The sequence below is a fragment of the Garra rufa genome, chromosome 7 (genome assembly GCF_049309525.1).
Source record: "Garra rufa chromosome 7, GarRuf1.0, whole genome shotgun sequence".
NCBI lineage: Eukaryota > Metazoa > Chordata > Actinopteri > Cypriniformes > Cyprinidae > Garra > Garra rufa.
This window is the reverse complement of record NC_133367.1, coordinates 7239598-7261246: the sequence shown is the minus strand read 5'-3', so window position 1 is coordinate 7261246 and position 21649 is coordinate 7239598. Positions and strand designations below refer to the sequence as shown.

General features: G+C 43.9%; 1 protein-coding gene across 1 annotated transcript; it reads left to right on the top strand.

Moving 5' to 3' along the window:
- The first annotated feature begins 549 nt into the window (after nt 1–549).
- Nucleotides 550–21485, top strand: LOC141338298 (msx2-interacting protein). Its single transcript, XM_073843835.1, has 15 exons — nt 550–686; nt 2585–2905; nt 4422–4910; nt 7328–7488; nt 8596–8796; nt 8881–9032; nt 9675–9800; nt 9924–10037; nt 10140–10253; nt 10344–10444; nt 10554–17589; nt 17676–17768; nt 17867–18061; nt 20643–20801; nt 20882–21485. The coding sequence occupies exons 1-15, from the start codon at nt 604–606 to the stop codon at nt 21011–21013; spliced, it is 9477 nt and encodes a 3158-aa protein (XP_073699936.1). The 5' UTR covers nt 550–603; the 3' UTR covers nt 21014–21485.
- Nucleotides 21486–21649: the final 164 nt, after the last annotated feature.

The window sequence follows — 21649 nt, the reverse complement described above, 5'->3', positions numbered from 1 at the left end:
CTGATCTTTGTTTTCATATTTTCACATTTGTAGCAATAGCCAACAATACATTGTATGGGTCAAAATGATCGCCTTTATGCCAAAAATCATTATGATGTTCCGTGAAGATATTTTTCGTAAGTTTCCAACCATAAAAATATTAAAACTTAAATTTTGATTAAAATGCTTGGCTGAGAACTTCATTTGGACAACTTTAAAGACTTTTCTCAATATTTCTTAATACCCTCAGATTGCAGATTTTCAAATAGTTGTGTCTCAGACAAAGATTGTCCTATCCTACAAACCATACATCAATGGAAATCTTATTTATTGAGGAAAAATGGACCCTTATGATTGGTTTTGTGGTCCAGGGTCACAAATTGCTATTCCATATGTGATGTTTTGGCATCACTCGTGACATTTGCTTGGATGTCGCATAGTGACGGCGGCGCGCGGGGTTGCGGTGCTCGTCACCGAGCGTTCCTCTGCGCGCTCCCGCCCGTGCACGCGCAGGGCCGCGAGATCTTTTTCCTCACACGAGCTAGCAGTGGATTTTACCTCACGGTCAGAGATTAAACGACGCGAAGGCGCATATGTGCATGAACGGGACACGGAGGACGCAGGATGGTTCGGGAAACCAGACACCTCTGGGTGGGAAATTTACCCGAACATGTTCGCGAGGAGAAGATTGTGGAGCATTTTAAACGGTGAGTTACACAAGAAGCGGAGCTGCGCGCGCAGTGACGCGGCCTCGCGCGGACACAAACAGCCTCGGCGCGCGATGGCGGAAAATCAGCGGCGAAACGCCAAAAAAAGCCGTTTAAAACACTGGAATGAGTCGGAAAGGCGAGTTAGAATTTAAAAACTAACCGAAACCAACTCCGACGAGGCGCCAGCTCGCTAGCGCGACCAAGTTAAGCAGTTAGCTGGTTGCTTCACTACTGACTAGTTCACGGTTTGCAGGTTAACGTGTGAAATCTGTGCTAATATTCAGAGAACACTTCCGTTTTGGGTTCACGCCACAATCACGCCTCAGGAGAAGTCACATAAACGCGCTTTCATTAGGAGAACAGCGAGTGTTTGTGTCTGTTTGCGGTTAGCTCGCTGCTAACGGGACGAGCCGGTTTAACAGCACGAACCGACTCGAAGAAACAGAAAGTTAATCGAGAATCTGCAGTTAAGTGGTGCTTATGAAGACAAACAAACTGCTGAACTCGTATTTCGTTTGAATGAACTGAACGACTGTAGCCTTACTGGAGGAAAACCGCTAAAGTGGTGTGAAATCGCTTTGAGAGTGCAGTGTAAACAGGCTTCGGAGCGCGTATATTGGCATGTACGGTCAAATCAGGCTCTTTGAAGAGCGATGATTGGGCGTCTTAGCCAGGTTTCCATCCAAAGTTGCGAATTTTGGAATAGAGCATAAAACATTTACAAATAAGCACAACTTCCATCCAACGAGTCAAAGAGAACAAAATCGACACTTCCTGATAAACCAGCACTAAATATCACTAAGAAAAGTAGGATATCGTCTACAGGAAGTGTTCTATCAGATGTCAAATAGACTCTATATATATATATATATATATATATTTTGTCCCAGATAGCACACACATGTCTGCAAGATGTCTATTAAAGATTTTTTTAAACTGGAATGCATCTGCTGTGTACAAACGTCTGACAGACATCTGTAAGATGTCGATTTTATATACATTCCCCTGATAGCACACATACATTACAGAGACGTCTATTTGACGTCTGCATTTGCATTTGTAATGCATCTATTGGACGTTTCCTATCAGGTGTCAAATAGACGTATTTTAAGAGGTTTATGATTTAAAATGTAAATAAAACTGACATCTGACAGACGTCTGTCAGTGGTTTGTACACAGATGCTTTTCAGATCAAGAGATCTTTAACAGACATCTTGCAGACATACATGTGCTCTCTGGGTCTAAATCATAACATCTTAAAGACATCTAATAAACGTCTATTTGATGTATTGCAGATGAGCAAGCACTCTAAACAATACGTCTTGCAGATGTCAAATAGACGTCTCTATGATGTTCATGTGCAGTCTGCTATTTGATGTATGCATTTACATCATTTACATTTTTACAGGGTTTGCTCTTCTGCAATACGTTTATTGGACATTTCCTATCAGATGTCAAATAGACGTTTATTAGATGTCTTTAAGATGTTTATGGATTAGAATGTATGTAAAACTGACATCTGAAAGATGTCTGTTAGATGTTTGTACACAGCAGATGCTTTCCAGATCAAGAGATCTTTAACAGACATCTTGCAGATGTACGTGTGCTATCTGGGTGCTAATTTTTAGAATTTCAGAATGACCTTAACAACATTTCCCTGATAGCACACGTGCGTCTCAGAGACGTCTATTTGACGTTTGCATTTACATCTGCAAGACGGCTATTGGACGTTTCCTATCAGATGTCAAATAGATGTCTATTAGATGTCTTTAAGATGTTTATGAATTCGAATGTATAAAAGCTGACATCTTACAGACATCTGCCAGATGTTTGTACACCGCAGGATTCCCTGATGTGCTCGATGTTTACAGCTCCTGGTTTCTTCTTCTCCGCAGGTATGGCCGGGTGGAGAGCGTCAAGGTCCTGCGCAAGCGCGGCTCCGAGGGCGGCGTGGCGGCCTTCGTGGATTTCGTGGACATCAAGAGCGCCCAGAAGGCGCACAACGCCGTCAACAAAATGGGGGACAGGGACCTTCGCACCGATTACAATGAGCCGGGTTCAGTGCCCAGCGCCGTGCGGGGTCTGGAGGACGGGACCCCCTCTAGCAGTCACGGAAGGGAGGTTGCGGGGTTCTCGAGGAGCGCCGTGGGGCCGGTGTACGGGCCTCCGGTGTCTCTCCACACCAGAGAGGGGCGCTATGAACGCAGACTAGACGGGTAAGTGGACGCAGGCTCCCTCTGCACTACAGGGGGACTGTGGTGTCAGATACAGGGGTTGAGGTTGGGTTAAAAACACGATAGGCCAGATTCTGAGGCCTGACTTCCTGCACATGGAATTATTAATCCTTGTCTATCATGTAAGAATGAGTGGATTAGATTGGTGTGGGATTACTGTGTGAGCCATAGCCCTCGTCTGAGTTGGATATTACCCTATCCCGGATGTTACGGTGGCCGGCCGAGGTTTAACGGGTGAGTGTGGATATTAGGCGGCGGGCCCGATCTCGGATACTACACCACCCTGGAACGCCGCTCCTGGGAAGTACGTGCCGACGACGGATTAAAAAAAAATAGTTATCGCGAGCCTTTTTGTCCCTTCTCATTTGCCTTGCACGACTATCCCATCACCCATCTGGTCATTGTGCTAACTGTCTGTCATGCCGTGGATGTGTATCACTGCCGTGGATTTAGCGCGACGAACGCCGCTGGACTCCGTGTGGAGTAAGTGTGTCAGGGCTCATCATCTCCATCCTCCTTGTCACCGCACATCATTCTTAGGTCGCCGGCGCTTGGATGTTTTTACGAAGCTTCGAAGACCAGAAGACGTTACGGGAAGATTCCCACAGCCCAAATCTTGGATCTAACCTCACGTTGGATGTATAGGTGTAGATTGAGGCACTTGCTGGATTACCTGATCTCTAGTGGATGTACGAACACGCTAGAAGAGTGGCTATGTTCTGGGGAACATATTGTGCTGGAATTACGTTTTTCTTCTTTTTTGCTCCCGCAAAGATGTCGTCTTGTGTTTTTTGGCGTTCGGATTATCCCACCAGTGGACGGCTACATTTTTGGAATATGTTCCTGTTTTTTTCTGAAGACTGAAGATGGATGGCCTGACGCTGGATGAAGATCCTTTTTGCGTAGTGGGACTTTATCGTCCGTTTTTGTTTTTCTTCCCAAGCACCGCTATACACCATCGCCGTTTTTGGCTCACACAAAATTCCTCCTATAATGTATTGGGAATATGTAGGGTCAGTTACTGCTCTGAAAAGGTTGGTATTGCCCTGCCTTACGCCTCTCTGTGCTTTCTCTCTCTAACCTAGACATGCACCCTGTCTCTTAACCCCTGTTCTTTACTAACCCTAGAGCCTTGTGCTATTATTAACCCCTCTGTCCCTCCGTCTGCTCCCGAGTGTTTCATCTCTTCTGTCTGATTTCCCCCCTCCAGTGTTCAGAGCCAGATAGCCAGCATGGTTCATTTGATCAGAGTAAACGTTCAGCGGTCGGATAGAAACACTGCATGATTGGTTTAGACGTGCGTTCTCAGCGCTAGAGCCTCAGCGTAGTTCAGTCCACCAGGCGTGTGCTTGTGATTTCGATTCGGCTCCCCAACCTGGCCCGCTAGGTTTTGGACGACGAGGCGTACTAGATTTGCTGTGTCAGCCATGGATCCGGTCCGATTCTAAGTGTGTGTGTGTTCCCCTTTCTGTCGTGTCTCTTTCTGTCTCTCTCACAGCAGCGGCTCGGACAGCCGGGAGCGAGCGTACGATCACAGTCCGTACGGACACCACGAGCGCGGCGGCACCTTCGACAGGCCGCGCCACTACAACGCCGAGTATTACCGGGACCGCACCATGTTCGCCTCCGGGGTAAGCTCCAGCCCGGCCACCAGCGCTATCAGCGGCGGCTTCGACGCACCGGAGTCGCACTTTGAGTCTCGGATCCGCGACCCCTTCACCATCTCCAGCTCCGCTCGCCGCGACCCGTACCGCGACGACAGGGGGCGCCGCACCGACCGGACCTACCACCATCGGCGGAGCCGGTCCTCGCACTCTTCGCAGTCACGCCACCCGTCGCCACAGAGGAGCGCGGGACAGACTACCAAAGCCGCCCACTCTCCCAAAAGAGCGGCCGTGTCGCCCGGACGAGGCCCGCGGTCACGCTCGCGCAGCCCGTCGTCAAGCTCTGATTCGGTTAGCAGCACCAGCAGCACCGGCAGCGGCAGGTATCGTACCAGCGGTTTCTACTAGTTGCTTTTAATTGTATTTTGCAGTCTTTACAATTTCTTGAATCAACTGATGTTGTAACACTTTAACGATGTATTTTTTGTTGAAAGTTTGCAATCATGTCAGTTTCAAATATTAGATATAAGATGTCAATTTTTTTGGGTTCTACTTTATTTTGACTCATACTACTAACTATAGGGTCGTTCCGTGTCAAATCATCCAAATTTTTAATAATCTTTGTGCAAAGTTCTAAAGCATCAGTTTTGGATGGAAATCTCTAAGATTTGAACCTATGTGTCTAAATTTTCACGTTTTCCCAAATATCTGCACCTGAGGGGTCGCTGAGTCATTTGGACTCGGAGGGAACAAGCTTGTCTATGTTTCCACCAATTTCTACAAGGCTAGTAAACATAAGTCTTCACGTATCAAACCATTATGTTTTGATAGCCTTGGCTCACATTTTTAATTTTGATATTTTTTTCTGAAGAACGATAGACATGTATAGTGATTAAATGTCATGGATGAATATTTACTGGGTAATCCACTGTTTTGTAGAAGGGGGTAAAAGTGGCCATTTTCACCTGAGATTCAGAGTCAAGTTGCAGGGGGGTAAAAACGACTTCAGGAAGATGGCAGCATAATAATTACGTTATTTTTCCACAGAGATTTGTAGCTCTATTAGTGAAAGCAGTTGACTTTAGCAATCTGTGTTGCATTATGTGCCAATGGTGACCATTCAAAAATGAGGAAACGGCAGTTTTTCTCCAAAGTTTGTATGCCTGTAACTCAAGAAGTATTAAATATATGTTAATGCGCTTTTAGATACTGGGTCTTAACCAACTTTCTATTTGGTATCTTCATTTTTAATGCCCTATGAGATTCAGTTCTTGAGATAGAGAATTTCTGGGTAAATCCTAACCCTGTGAATAAGGAATCATACTTTAGAGTTCATAGTCATAATACTAATCCCTGGGTTACTGTTCTTATTTGCATTTTTATATTGTAAACAGTGATGACTGGATAAACACAAAAAACAACATTTGGTTTTTGATCATTGAAAATGTGTAGGATACTAAATTTGGAGCTGCACTGAGATCTCAATATCTTTGGGATTAAACCATACAGGGCCTTAAAAATGAGGACTCCAAAAGAACAGTTTCTAAAATCATATTAAGATAACCTTAATGCTTCTTTAGTTACAGGCACACAAGATACAATTCTAATTATTTCTTCTTCAGACATTGTTCTTTAAATAAAATAAGTATCAGCTGTATACAAAGTGACCAACACTAAAAATGGATAATATTCGACAATCTGGACGTGGAGTCTCATTGAGATCCCTGTATCTCTGGGACTGAATGATGTAGGGCCATAAGAATTAAGATTCCAAAAGAAAAGATTATTAACAACCAATATCTAAGATCATATTGTGATATCTTTAATACTTCTTGAGTTATAGGCACACAAACTTTGGAAAAAGAATATTTATGGCACTCAGACTGGTATGTTCAATGCAGTTGTCTAGACAGAAAGTAACAAGATACTCTAGTTTCAAGATTATTTGCTCTTCAGACGTTCCTCTTTAAAAGAAGAAGTATCGTATTTTTTGAAACTGAACCACATTTGGTTTTTGACCACTGAAAATGTGCATTTTAACGATTTACTCCTGGAGCCATATTGAAATTTCAATATCTCTGGAAACAAATCTCATAGGGTATTAAAAATAAAGATGCTAAAAGGAAAGTTTGTTAAAACCCAATATCTGAAAGGGCATTAAGATATCTTTAATACTTCTTGAGTTACAGGCATGCAAACTTTGGAGAAAAACTTAAGTGCTGTTTCCCCATTTTTGAATGGTCACCATTGGCACATAATGCAACCAAGACTGCTGAAGTCAACAGATTTTACTAATAGTGCTACCAAGCTCTGTGTATAAATAAGATAAGAATGCTGCCATCTTTCTGAAGTCATTTTTACCTCCCTGTAACTTGAGTCTGAATTGAAATTTTGACCTCCCTCTACAAACTAGTGGATTACTCGGTAAATATTCATCCATGACATTTAATATTTAGGCTTTCATCACTATGCATGTCTACCTTTCTTCAAAATAAATATTAGCAAAATCAAAAATTTGAGGCAGGGGCCTTTGTTTGAGTTGACACGGAATGACCCTGTAAGTTACTTGGTGTTAGTTGATATTACTATTCTAGTATTCTATGAACTGCTAGTTGACATGGAGTTGCAAAGTTGCTGATCATCTGACTATCAGAACATACACATACATTACATACATTTAAAACATAAACATTTGTTTATTGCTGTAATTCTTCGGCCACAGTTAGTGGGTGTTTTTGGTACATGGTGTATCCAGTGCTGTGGTTTGTCTCAATCTGGCTCTTCTCTTGTTTTCTGGCAGCAGTGATTCGAACAGCAGCTCCAGTGAAGGATCGCGAGCACGTTCAGTGCAGTCGACGGCCACGCACGCTCCTCCGGCTCCTCCTACGCTTACGCTGGACTCGGACGAGCCACGAAGGAGCTTCGGGATCAGAGTGCAGAACCTGCCCACGCGTTCCACAGGTGACCGTCTACTTCTCGTGTTGTGCATCTCATTTAATGGAAGCTCAGTCAGACACTACAGGTGTTTTGTTCATAGTTTGCTCATTTGTTGTTTGTGATGGGAAGTATGTTTACAGTAAATGTGAAGAATTATGTTTGCTAGCTTTATAGAAATTGGTGGAAACATAGACAAACTCGTTTCCTTCGAGTCTGAATGATTCTGAGTCGTCTCGTCTGCAGATATTTGGTAAAACGTGAAAAATTAGACACATAGGTTGTTTGGTGGTGGTAAATGAAGATATTTTCGATCAAATCTTAAAGTTTCCCATCCCTCTGCTGTAAGTTACTCAAAACTTATGCTTCAAAACTTTGTATAGAGATTGATCAGTGTCTTTTGATGAGATACCAAGATACCAAAGCTTCTGTTTATGTTCACCAATCAATGTTTATATGTAAAGAAATGCCTAAAATTAAGTCTGTTCATCATATAAAGAGATTGGAACAAACTGCTCCATTCAAATGTATTTTTTGATTTCTTTACAAACGTTTTGAAGCGTTCAGAGTTTTGAATGAACAGACTTTCACTGGAGGGATGAAAGAATATCTCAGATTTATTGAAAATATCTTCAATTTTGTTGCAAAGGTAAACTTTCTCACGGGTTTAGAGTGACACAAGGGTGAGTAAATGATGACTATTTTCATTCAGGGCTGAACTAACCCTTTAAGGCCACCACGTAACCTATGTGTAAACTTATGTTTTTCCAAATATCTGCACCTGAGGAGATTCTGAATCATTTGAACTTAAAGAAAACAAGTTTGTCTACATTTCCACCAGAGTCTAGCTGTCATAGGTCTTCAGATATCAATTTGTAAACATGCTTCTCATGAGCTTAGGTCACCAACAGCAAGTGAGCAAACTATGAACAAAACAATAACAAAATCAACTAACCCTTTAATTTTTCCCGTAAATAAAAAACAGCCTTAATGTTTGAAGATCAAACATGAAATTTAAGTCCGTTTCATGATCATAAGATGAAGTTTTAATCATTTAAATTGGACATTCCTGAGAGATTTTGAGCCAGATGTTGCTTTCTGGATGCTGAAGTGTCTGTGCTTTGCTCTCTTCAGATACGAGTTTGAAAGACGGGCTCTTTCACGAGTTTAAGAAGTATGGTAAAGTGACGTCGGTGCAGATCCACGGTGCATCAGAGGAGCGCTATGGCCTGGTGTTCTTCAGACAGCAGGAGGATCAGGAGAAGGCCCTCAGCGTGTCCAAGGGAAAGCTCTTCTTCGGGATGATGATCGAGGTCACAGCCTGGAACGGCCCCGGTGGGTGTCTGCTGAAGATCAGCCCATCTCGCTATAGCGCAGGTTGTGCGTCTGCTAAATCCTGATGTGTTTCCCCTTCAACAGAGACGGAGAGCGAGAACGAGTTTCGTCCCCTAGACGGACGCATCGACGAGTTTCACCCGAAGGCCACTCGTACGCTGTTCATCGGAAACCTGGAGAAGACCACCAACTATCAGCAGCTACTCGACGTCTTCCAGCGCTTCGGAGAGATAGTGGTAAGCTACTGTGTTTGGGCTTGGAGAAGAAATTTCTGGACTGAAAATGTGAGTTTTAACCCCCATAACTCACTTGGGTCCATTTACACCCAGAAGAGAGATTTTAACATTTCTAAAAAAGGCATAGCTTTTGAATTAGCAAAGATTTTCTACTTTTATTTATTTTTTTATTTTGATTTTAACCAAGTATCAGAAGTACTTTTTAGAAAGCTGTTATTTTAAATAGAAGAACTATTTCCAAATTTTTCTGTTTTTTTCTGTACTTTGGGTCAAGTTAAATGCAGGCTTGGTGAGCAGAAGACATTAAAAGTCTAACCGTTCAAAAACCTTTGACTGCTAGTGTATACTAGTCTCAAACAACTTTTAGAAAAGACACACACACACACACACACACACACACATCTAACCTGAATTTTGTTGATGAACGTGAATATGTATCACTATTGCAGCATAACAAATTGAGAATTTTTTCATCTGGAAATGTTTCACTTGCAGTTCTGTTACTGTTCTAATACAAATCTCCAGCTAATGTTTAATGTTCATGTCTTTCTGATCTGTCATCTGTTGTGGTTTCTGCAACATTTTAACTCGGTTTAACACAAACCGTTTTCTAAAGCATGTGTTTGTCTTCATTGATTTCAGGATATTGATATCAAGAGGGTGAACGGCGTTCCCCAGTACGCATTTGTTCAGTACTCTGATATTGCGAGTGTTTGTAAAGCCATTAAGAAAATGGACGGAGAGTATCTGGGCACAAACAGACTGAAGGTATTTATTACTTGCGTGTTCTTGCCAACGTGACTCTTGTAAAACATCGTTCTATTGTGTGTACGTGACAACAGCATTGTTTGACTGGATGGTTTCTAATGCGTATTTCTGATTGGATTGCAGCTCGGCTTTGGGAAGAGTATGCCGACGGCATGCGTGTGGTTAGACGGCCTGACCTCTAATATCACAGAGCAGTACCTCACACGACACTTCTGTCGATACGGTCCGGTGGTCAAGGTAGAGTTCTAGGAACCCTAGTTTTTGGAAATGTTTGAAGTGCACTATAAAGATTGTACAGGTGTGCTGTAGAGTTATACTAACTACTGGCTTGTTTTACAGGTTGTGTTTGATAGGTTAAAAGGAATGGCTCTCATTCTGTACAACAACACTGATTTTGCCCAAGCGGCTGTTAGAGAAACCAAAGGATGGAAGATAGGAGGAAACAAAATTAAGGTATGTGGGGACTGATTAATATTGAAATATATACACTGATTAATTTGTGCGTTGATTCAGTGATATAATGTTTTTGTTTCTTCTCTGTAGGTTGATTTTGCCAGTCAGGAGAGTCAAATGGCTTTCTATCGATCTATGCAGGCGTCTGGACAGGATATCCGTGATTTTTATGATATTCCGACAGAAAGGAGGTGAGCACTGCCTTTAGTAAAAAAAACCTTGAGATTGTCATTTCTGCTTTCAGTTTGCTCATCTTTGAGCAGTGTGTTAAATATTGCCTGAATCTTGTTTCGTTTTTAGGGAGGAACGGAGAACTCCTTATCATGACTTTACAGCAGAACGGGCGTATTACGAGAATGTACGGACTCCTGGAATTTACGCTGAAGACCCCCGTCGCGAATACCCTGGTCGCAGTCGCGACCGCTATGCAGAGTTAGATCATTATCAAGGAGATCACTATGATCCTCGTTATCATGAAGACCCGCGGGAATACAGAGACTACCGAGACCCTTTTGAGGACATCAGGAAGTACAGCTATATCCAGCGGGAGCGTGAACGGGAGCGCGAACGCTTTGAGGCGGAGCGAGGCCGTTGGAGCCCGTCTCATCAGCGGCGCACCCTAACTCCCTCTGCTTCCCCCTCGCCGTCGGATCGCGTGTCAAGAGACACCGAACGACGCGTGTACAGGCATTCCTCTGAAAGATCTGGAAGCTGCAGTTCGCTGTCTCCACCTCCGGCTCAGTTCGAGAAGTCTGAAAAATCGCCAGTAGAGTACAAACCGGAAGGACTAGAGAGAGAAATGGAGCCGGCCGAGGCGGAGCGCGCAAGTGGAGCGGAGAACAAGAAGCGTGGCAGACGCAAGGAGAAGGCTGACAGAGAGAAGGGAGACAAGGCAAAGCAAAGGAGAGGGAAAGTGCAGTCTCCAACTGTACCTCATTCTGAAACGGATAGAGATGCCAGTCTGGATTTGGGATCTGGGAAGGTGAAGGTTCCAGATGTGGAGAATCAAGAAAGACCGAAGCATAAACTGGACAAGGAGCCTTCCCCCACTGACCATGTAACTCGCCTGGAGTCTCAAAAGGGAGAGCGACTTGAATGTAAAAGCGAGCCGTTAGACAGGGACGGCAAAGGAAAGACAAAGAAGCATTTAAAATCGGACTCTGGTAGCGATGGCAAAGACTCCCTTGTAGATTCTGACAAACTTGCAGCGAGGAAGAGGCGGTTTGGCGATCCCAGCGGGAAAGCGATACGACAGAAACGGGGGCGTCTGGAGGATGATCCGGGTTCTGGGATTAGCCAACCTGCTGACTTTGCCCCAAGCGCAGGATTTGCAAAAGAGACAGATATTGATGTAAAAGCAGAGAAGGAGGCTCAAAAAAGAGAGCACTCCAAATCCCGGATTGGTTCTCATTATAGTCAAAGGGAAGAGCTGGATGGCGCTATGAGAGGAACGTCTCAGGGCCCGTCGGTGAGACCAGTTGAAATGCCTGAGGTGGATGTTTTGGACTCTTTGAAGTCTCACCCTGGGCCAAGCATTTCTAGACGATGTTCAACAGATGGAACCTCAGATAAGGACAAGGTGAGAGATGAATATCTAGAAAACATCGACCTTTCTCAGAGTTACCGCAAACAGATGGAGCAAAATCGGCGGCTGCGGCAGCAGCTGCTGCCGCCAGATAAACCGGGCAAGCCAGAAACCCCTCAAGGTGTAGATGCGGAAGATCTTGAGCATCGTAGCTTGGTGCATGAGGTCGGCAAACCCCCGCAGGATGTGACGGATAATTCACCTCCGAGTAAGACCAAGAAACAAGAGACCTTTGAGTTAGAAATGAGTGCTAAGAGAGAAAGGATTTACCGAACGGTCCGGCAAAAGTGTGAAGATCCCGAGTGGAATAACACAAACTCTCCAAGGTTTCAGCATGCCCCCCAACAACGAGAGGAAGAATATGCAGACCCTAATGCGCAAATGACTGTGAGAGAGGTAATAGAACCTTTGAAACCTGAGGAAAACGCTCCGTCAGATCAGGAGCTTGGCGGTAAACAGATACACGCCTCGCAGATGTCAAAGATGAGTACATCTCTACAAGACGAGCAGCAGAGGTGCTGGGAGAGTCGACTAAAGCAAGACTTGTTACCAGACTTTTCAAGGAGCGCTGAGAAAAGACGTCTCAATCGGAAGTTCTATGGACTTTGGCCTGATTTGGAACCTGGTGAAGTGCGTTCTGATTCTGAGGAGGATCGTGAAAATAAGCCCAACTCTCCTGCACCGTCGACTTCAATGTCCTTCTCTGAAAGACATCGTCCAGACAGATTATCAGAGTCTAAGCTGACAACGTCTCTGGAGAGAAACACATTCTGTTCTTTTGATGATGATCAGACAATCACACCAGATACTAAAGCTTTGCTGGAGCGTGCAAAGTCTTTGTCCTCGTCAAGGGAAGACAACTGGTCTTTCCTCGATTATGATTCACATTTCCCCAGTTTCAGAAGTAGAAAGGACACGGAGAAAGTAGAGTCAACCCCACGACCAACTCCCTCATGGTACCTGAAGAAGAAAAAAATTCGAAGCGAGTCTGATGACAAAATTGATGACAGGAAGGAAGATCCAAAGCCAAAAGAACAGGAGAGACGAGAGTTGTTTGCATCACGTTTTTTGCACAGTTCTATTTTTGAGCAGGATTCAAGGCGTCTGCAGCATCTGGAACGAAAACATGAGGACCCTGAACATGGTGTTGGATATCTGTACTCTCAGCAAGGTCCAGCAGAAGGGCAGCCTGACCCAGAACCAGTTGTGCTTTTCCATAGCCGCTTCTTAGAACTAACAAGGTTGCAGCAACAGAAGAATAAAGAACAAAGCCATCAAGATCGCAAACAAGAAGAAAGCATAGATGCAACCAGAGGAAGCAAAACACCGGAAGAAGAACAAGCACCACAGCAGCAAAATGCTACTGAACCTAGTATCCAACAAGCTGAGATCAAATCTGTTAGTCCTGTTCAGGTCCCTCAGACTAGTCCTGTTCAGGTCCTTCAGACTAGTCCTGTTCAGGTCCCTCAAGCTAGTCCTGTTCAGGTCCCTCAGACTAGTCCTGTTCAAGCTCCTCAAATATCACCCCCTGTTTTAGCAGCCAAAGAATCCTTGCCAATAGCGGAAACAGAAAGTGTTGATATTCCTACCTGTAATTTGCTTGATTCTTCTATGAAGGAGAAAGATGAAGAGCATAGACAGCCCGCACCTCTGCCAGAACAGTCTTTGCTTGAGCAACCCTCAGAACCCAATTCTTCAGAATGTAAGGAGTCGAAGATCCCAGGAGAGGAGATGGCACTGAAGGCTGATGATTCTGAAAGTACTCTGGACACCAGTAAAGTAGCAGAACAGCTCCCAAGCAACGAAACACCAACCAAAAATGCACAGCCAGAGGCTGAGCCTCCAGTAAAGTTTCCTGAATCACCAAGTCCCCTCCCACAAATCCCTGCTGAGCAGCATGTAAAAGAACCTGAGCCACCTATTGCACCCGAGGCTGAATCCAATAATGCAGATGATCAGAAATGTGCTGATAATGGTCCAGTTGAAGAAACTGTGTCACCCCCTCCAAAGTCAAGAAATAAAAGAGCTAAAACCTCGCCTACCACACCAGTAGCCACAACTCTGCCTGCTACCCCAGACAAACAAAGCACCCGCAAAAGTGAGCGCATTGACAAAGAAAAGTACAAACGTTCAAATTCTCCAAGGGGAGAGCCATCCAAGACAACACCTGATTCAAAGTCATCAAGTAAGTCACCTGTCCACAGCATAGAACTGGAACAAGGAACAGAGCAAAATTCACAGTTAGGTAGGGCAAGACGTAGAAATGTGCGTTCTGTCTACGCTACACCAATTGAAGATGAAACTGCTCAGCAACCCGGAAAAGATGCCGAATCGCCTCGTGGTGCACGGAAGCGAGGAGTAGACAGAGATGTAGGCTCTGATGTAGAGGCTGTTGCTGCACCATTAACCACGAGACGGGGACGCCCCCCTAAGAATCGACGCCAAGCTGAGGATGTACCAGCGGGCAAAGTTGAACGGTCAAAATCTACAGAGTCTAAGGAGTTGGATGGCAGTGAGATGAGCACTGAGGGGGTTCCCAAAGTGGGTAAAGGCAAATTATCACCCCCCACACAAAAAGGAGTCAGTCCAGGAAGTGTATCTGCATCTGGAATTGGAAAGAAAGGGGACAAAATGGAGAAAATATCGGAAAGTCCCAAACTCATTACTGAAGAAAACCCTCCCGTTCTGAAAAACCTTAGAATCCGTCTTGATGTGACAGAAGTAAAGGCAATACTTCAGACTAGTGAAGAAGAACCTGGAACCGATGAGTCTCCCAAAAATAGCTCACCTGGCGTGTCTTCAAAGGATGAGGTACTAGAAGCTAAATTTGAAAATGATGCCGTGGATGATGCTAATAGTGAAAAGGAGACTTTGCCTGCTGCAACAAAAGCCATTGAGCCACATGTAGCTTCACTGGCTCGAGAGTTGGAGCTTGAGCAAGCTGTTGAGAATATTGCCAAGCTCACAGAAGATGCCTCTCCTATTCAGTTTAAAAGTAATGTGACAAAGGCACAACGTTCGATAGCTGAAGAGCCAGAGCGTGACTCTGAAGAAGAAAAGCCTGCAAATCCGTCTAGTGAAACAGAGCTTGCTGCTGCTATAGATTCCATTACATCAGAGGAAACTTGTAGCTTGCCACAGGAACAAATCGTGAGCTCTGTTGTAGAATCTGTTCCTGATGTGCAGACTCTTGGGCCCAGTTCAAAAGTATCTGAAACCTGCGTTAGCACAGCAGTTGTTCAGGAGGAGACCGTAACCACTCCTAGAAAAGGGTGTAAAGGCAGAGGAGCAAAAGCGTCAAAGAAGGGCAAAGGCCAAAAGGGTGCTGGAAGCAAAAAGGAACCCATCAAAGATGTAGTTTTAGATGCTGAAAATATCCCTGTGAAGTCCCCGGAGTCAGTATCTGCAGAGCTTACAGCCACCATGGAAAGATCACCAACAAGTACGGCTGTTGTCATTACTTCCTCTTCCAAGCAGGGTGTCAATTCAACCGCTCCCAATGCAGAAGTTCCAAACAAACCTGAGTCGCCTCTTAAAACTGAGGTGGATATCCCCAAGTCCTCTCCGGCTATTAGCCAAAGCCCAACGTCATCCAAGTACCAGCCTTATTCATACAAAAACACATCTCCCTCACTATCTCCAACGAGACCTTGCCTCAAGAACTTGTCCTCGTACCCGAGCAGGCGTTCTGTTTCCCCAACGGAGCGTTTTAATCAGCCAAAAGAAGCTGGGGTGCTCTCCCCTCTGCTGACCTCTGTACCCCCAATTGAGAGCCCCACGTTACCCTCAGACACCCTGGCACATGATGGTGATTTGCGTAAAATCCTCACAAAACCTAGAACTGTTTTGGAAATTGGTGCTGCGTCCGGGAATATGCACGCTCATCCTTTAAGGGAAAGCGACTTTACACCAGATGTGGTTACTAGCAAAAGTGCTCTTCAAGATAACCGACAACCCTCAGTTTCAGCCCAACCTGTAGTTCGACAGCCTGCTTCTATACCCTCCCCAGAAACAAAGCAGATTTTCAGTGAGAAGTCGGTGATTTCAGTCATTGCGTCCACTCCTACCTCCGTCATCAGTCGTGTCTGCAATCCCCCTGACTCAGAGGACAAGCCAAATGCCCAGATTGGAAATCCTTTTCTTGAAAAACAACCTCCGAAACAGATCTACCAGCCAAGCTTGGAAGAAAGCAGTACTTACCATGGTCCAGCAGTTGGTGAGGAAGGTGGAAATGCTGGACGCTACATTGTGGAGAGTACGTCTTTGAGTACGGGTTCCAGCACAGGGTTGAGAGTTCAGACTTCAGAAGGTGTGGTGGTGCTAAGTCATTCTGGCCAGAAAATGGAGGGGCCACTGCGCATAAGTGCCAAAATCAGCCAGATCCCACCTGCCAGTGCTGTAGACATAGAGTCACAACAGCTGGTGTCAATGCCCCAGATCAAGCAGGAACTTTACGGTGCCTCCCAGCCGCCATCTTCAAAATGCCCACTTCCCTCAGATCATGGACATTCAATAAAATCGCAACCAAACATCTCAACGATTAAGCAAGAATCTGCACTCGACAAATTAGAATCCGCTTATGCTCCGGTTCAAAGTGGAGTTGTTAAAATATTGCAACAAACCCCTGGCCCGTCGCAGGTCATGGGTTACCATCCTACAGAATACCCAATGGTGATGAAGCACCCTAAGAAGGGTGATGGGCCAGAGTCTCTCAACGCAGAGAAACCTGCTTGGGTCCCAACTATCAGTCCCGCTATAAGTCCACATCTTCCCTCAGCAGCAGGCAATCACGTTGGCTTCATAGCCGGCACGCCGGCAGACCGAACTTCATCACTCATTCAACCCAAGCAGGAACCACGATCTCCACGGAAATCCGGACATCCGCATTCTCCTTTCCATTCCAAAGTGTCATCTCCTATCGGCTCTTCGTCTCCCAAAGGTGTGTCTATGGTCCTTCCCCCTGGATTGCCCCCTCTGTCCCAGTATGTCCACCACTCAGAGCAGTCTGTGATCATGCCTCCACACAACGCTCACGCTAGCATCGGAAGGATGTCGCCACACCGCGTCGGTGCAATGGGACACCTTACCCAGGGTGAGGTGAGAGTGAACACTCCTCCTCTCTCTATGATGAACTATGGGATTCACTCTGAGAGCCTCACTTCCTCTTGGGCACCTGGCCAGCAGAGGCCCACATCTCCCCAAGCTGTGGGGAACAGGGAAATGGTCCTCAAGGTGAACCCGGCCAATGCAAGACCGCCTGCCGCTCAACTGAAACCGGACTCCATACCGGCAGAGTATCGCGGAGCTCTCCACAGTGGTTTACCTCTGGAGCGATTCAACATGTCACAAAGAGACATGAGAGTACTCATGCACCACCAACAGAGCGATCGCCCCACTGTGGAATTGCACCCTGAGAACATACCGCCGTCTTCGACTCCCACTAGCATCGCGGCGTCTCTCTCTCCTCGGCCACACTTGTTAGCAAAGGGAGTATCTGAGAAGGACACATCGAAAGCATCAGAGCTGAAGAGGGCTCAGACACCTCCTAATAAGGAGGGAATGATGGCGATCCGTAGTCCGATGCCTCCCATGGCTTCCCCTCAAAGAGTTCAGCTGATCTCAGCAGGAACTGGGGCTTCCTTCTCTGAATATTCAACCCTGTATACGAACCTGCGGCCTGCCCATGCTCAGTTTGGCGAGAGTTCTCCAATGGGGATTACCCAGTCTGCCCATAGCATCCCACCGTCGAAGGTAAGTTTGAGTATGCATCATTTTTAAGCACTTACTAGCTGTTGGAGCAATGAAAGTTAAGTTTGTGCCTTTTATTTTAAACAAAGACCGTTCAAGAGCCAGAGTCAAGTCAAGCACAGGCTGAATCTAAGGTGGAGTTGGTTGGACACCAGCCGGTGAACATGGTGCAGCTTCTGACGGTGAGTCTCTGGCGTTAACCACACACGGAAGAGATCAACAATTTACATTTTTTCTGTCGGCCCGCTTCTTCTGTTTCTGATAAACTCTGTATATACAGAAATACCCTATTGTGTGGCAAGGCCTGCTGGCGCTGAAGAATGATACTGCAGCAGTTCAGCTGCACTTCTTATGTGGAAACAAAGCTCTCGGCCTACGCTCTTTGCCTCTGCCGGAGACTGGAGGGATTCTCCGCATCGTCCAGAGGATGAGGCTGGAGGCACAGCAGCTGGAGGGAGTTGCCCGCAGAATGACGGTACGTGATGTCGAAGCATTCGCTTTTCCATCGAGAGTTTCCATTTTGGAAAGCTGTACGTTTATTCACCCTCAGGCCATCCTAGATTAAGATGAGTTTGAATCTTCATCAGCTTTGGAGAAATGTCCCACTACTCCAGTCCATCAGTTCACGTCTTGAGAAGACAAAAGCTGAAACAAATCCATCATAAAGATGTTTTTAACTAAATTACGAATTCATAATCCATAATAACACTTCCTCCAGTGAAAAAGAAGCCTGGCTGAATCAGGAGAGAAATCAAGCTCCGTTTGCAAGCCAAAACAATCCAAAACCAGGGTTCGTATAAGGTGCTTAAAGTGCTTGAAGTACTATAATTTGACTTTTTGAAATTTTAAGGCCTGGAAAACCCTTGAAAAAAATCATTTGATTTAGATTAGAACTTATTTGATTCAGGTCAGAATTTAGGGGCACGAACAGGTTTGTGAATCATTTAGCGAGTTGAACATGAATCATTTGGTGACTTTGGTGCAAGTTTGTGAATCATTGTTTCATATCAGAATTTTGGAACAATATCAAACAATATGGAACAATATTTTTTTTTTCTTAAATGGTAGAAAGCATCAAACTATAAATGCAGTACAGTTATAAAAGAAAGTATACACAAATTCAAATTCCTTAATATTAAAAGTCTAGTATAATTTGTAATACTTTAGTAGTAATACTTTGCATGTGCTTCACTTTAGTGTTGCCATCTTTTTTATTAGTATAGGCCTATTTTTATTGATCTTTTTTTGCTTTTTTTAGCATTTGAATTGGAAGACATAGTTCAATCAGAGATCTCCCTTATCGAAGTCCTTGAAGATAAAAGTAGTGCTTAAAGTCATTGAAAGTCCTAAAATTTCCATTTACAGGTAATTGTAAAAGGATGTGAGAGACAACAGGAGATGGAGCTCTATTACAGATTATAGACTCGTATTTTAGTTAAAAACGTCTTGATGGATTTGTTTCAGCTTTTGTCTTGTCAAGATGTGAACTGATGGACTGGAGTGCTGTGGATTACTGTGATGATCTCATTCTGACGGCACCCATTCGTTTCTCCAAATCTGACTAAGAAACAGTCTCATCTAGATCTGGCATGGCCTGATGATACGCACATTTTCAGCTAATTTTTATTTCCGGGTGATCCATTCTTTTAAAAGATATTGCATTTTGATGCAAACTGGTTTTGATTATTGTAAGCAAATTTTCGCTGGGCTCTTCATGTAAATGTAATCAGTCTTAAGTAGCACAGGTATATTTGTAGCAATAGCCAAAAACACATTGTATGGGTTAAAATGATCGAATTGTCTTTTATGCCAATAATCAGTAGGATATTAAGATCATATTCCATGAAAATATTTTCTAAATTTCCTACAGAAACATTAAATTTTTGATTAGTAATATGCATTGAGAAAATCGCCTTTAAAGTTGTCCAAATTAAGTTCTTAGCATTGTTTCGATTTTTTGCACACTCAGATTGCAGATTTCAAATAGTTGCATCTCAACCAAATATTGTCTTATCCCAACAAACCGTACATCAATGGAAAGCTTATTTATTCAGCTTTCATAAATCTCTTAAAGCTCGTCCAGTCTGGATCTTCTTAAGGTCTTCTGATGAAGGTCATACAGTGGTTTAAGTATATTTTTAGTGATTAGTTGATTTGTAGAACATGAACTTTGAAAGATGCAAAAACATTTTGAAAAATTAAAAACTTTAAAGATTTTTTTTGAAAAAATGTTTAATAAAAATGTTTCAATTTTTTTTCTTTAGTCCAAAAACAACTTTTTTGACTTTTTTTTTCTCTCATCAATTTCTTTTCTAAGACATTTAAAAAAAAAAAAAAAACTTTCTGTAAAAAAAAAAACCTTTTTGACCAAAAAAAAAAAAAATGATGAAAAAAATAACTTAAAGGTTTCATGAAAAAATGTCTCTTTTTTTTTTTTTTTTTTTACTTTAATCAAAAAACTTAAAAAAAAAAAAAAAAAAAAAGGTTGTTTTTAAATTAGACAACGTTATTTGATAATCATCCTAATTTTGGGTGAGAGAAGAAAAATTGGCACAATTTTCGTCTAAAAAAACTAAATTCTCCGCATTCTTTTCCTTTCACTAAAAAACTTTCATCAAAAAAACAACTTTTTAAGAGAAACTGAGGATGAATCACTATATAGAGAACTGTAAAATAGCATTGACCCTGGAGCACAAAACCAGTCTTAAGTATCACGGGTATATTTGTAGCCAACAGCCAACAAAACTGCTTTTATGGCAAAAATCATGAGGATATTAAAATCATGTTCCATGAAGATATTAAGTACATTTCCTACTGTAAATATATGAAAACTTAATTTTTGATTAGTAATATGCATTGCTAAGAACTTGATTCGGACAACTTTAAAGAGGATTTTCTCAATATTTAGATTATTTTGCACCCTCAGATTGCAGATTTCAAATAGTTGTATCTCAGCCAAATATAGTCTTATCCTAACAAACCATACGTCAATGGAAAGCTTGTTTACTCAGACTTTTCTGACTGGTTGACATATGGACAATCCGTGCTGTTTGTAGGGTGAGAGTGATTTCTGCCTGCTGTTGGCCATGCCGTGCGGTCTGGACCAGGAGGACGTGTTGAACCAGACGCAGGCGCTCAAATCCGCCTTCATCAACTACCTGCAGGCCAAACTGGCGGCCGGCATCATCAACGTCCCCAACCCCGGCTCCAATCAGGTGAGAGCTCGTCTCTTTCTCCGCTCCAGTCAGCGGTTCAGGATAACTGATCCGGAATGCTTGTCTTCCTCCGTCCGCAGCCGGCCTACGTGTTGCAGATCTTCCCTCCGTGCGAGTTCTCCGAGAGCCACCTGTCTCGCCTGGCTCCCGATCTCCTGAGCCAGATCTCCAGCATCTCTCCGCACCTGATGATCGTCATCACCTCCGTCTGATTCTCCTCCTGTCCCAGTGTCTGTACAGTCTGACTTCACGTGTCTGCCGTGTTTCTATTTATTGATCCATTTCCTTTTTGTTCGTGGAAACGTCGGGCAAAACAGAAAAAAGTGACTTCTCTTCATTTGGTGATTTTGAGTCTATTTTTTGATGAGCGAATCATAGAAGTTATTGTAAGATAAATGCGTGTTTTTAACGAGTTGTGCGCTCCCCGCGGAGGATACGCCGGCGGCAGGCCAACGGGATCATGGAGGTTCTGGTCTGCCGGACTGTAAATATTTTAAATATTTAAACCTTGGCCGACGACCCAAACCCCACAGAGCCACCGCACCCAAGACCGAACTCAGACCGGTGGAAATCAAACTGCGTTTGTGATGTAAATACTCGTGAGACGGCAGGGCTGCCAGCTCTTTGCTGGGTTTGTTGCGGGCACTTCAAATTTTCTTACTCAAATAAAAAAAAAAGTCCATACACATTTGTCAATCTTTCATTTCAGCCTTTATTCAGCAGGAATCACAAACATAAGAATATTCACTGAAAACATGTTCAGCTCTCTGCGCAGGGTTTGGAAACGTGTGGAGTTTGATTGACAGGGTTCCCACAGGTCTTGGAATCTCTGGAATATTAGGGAATTT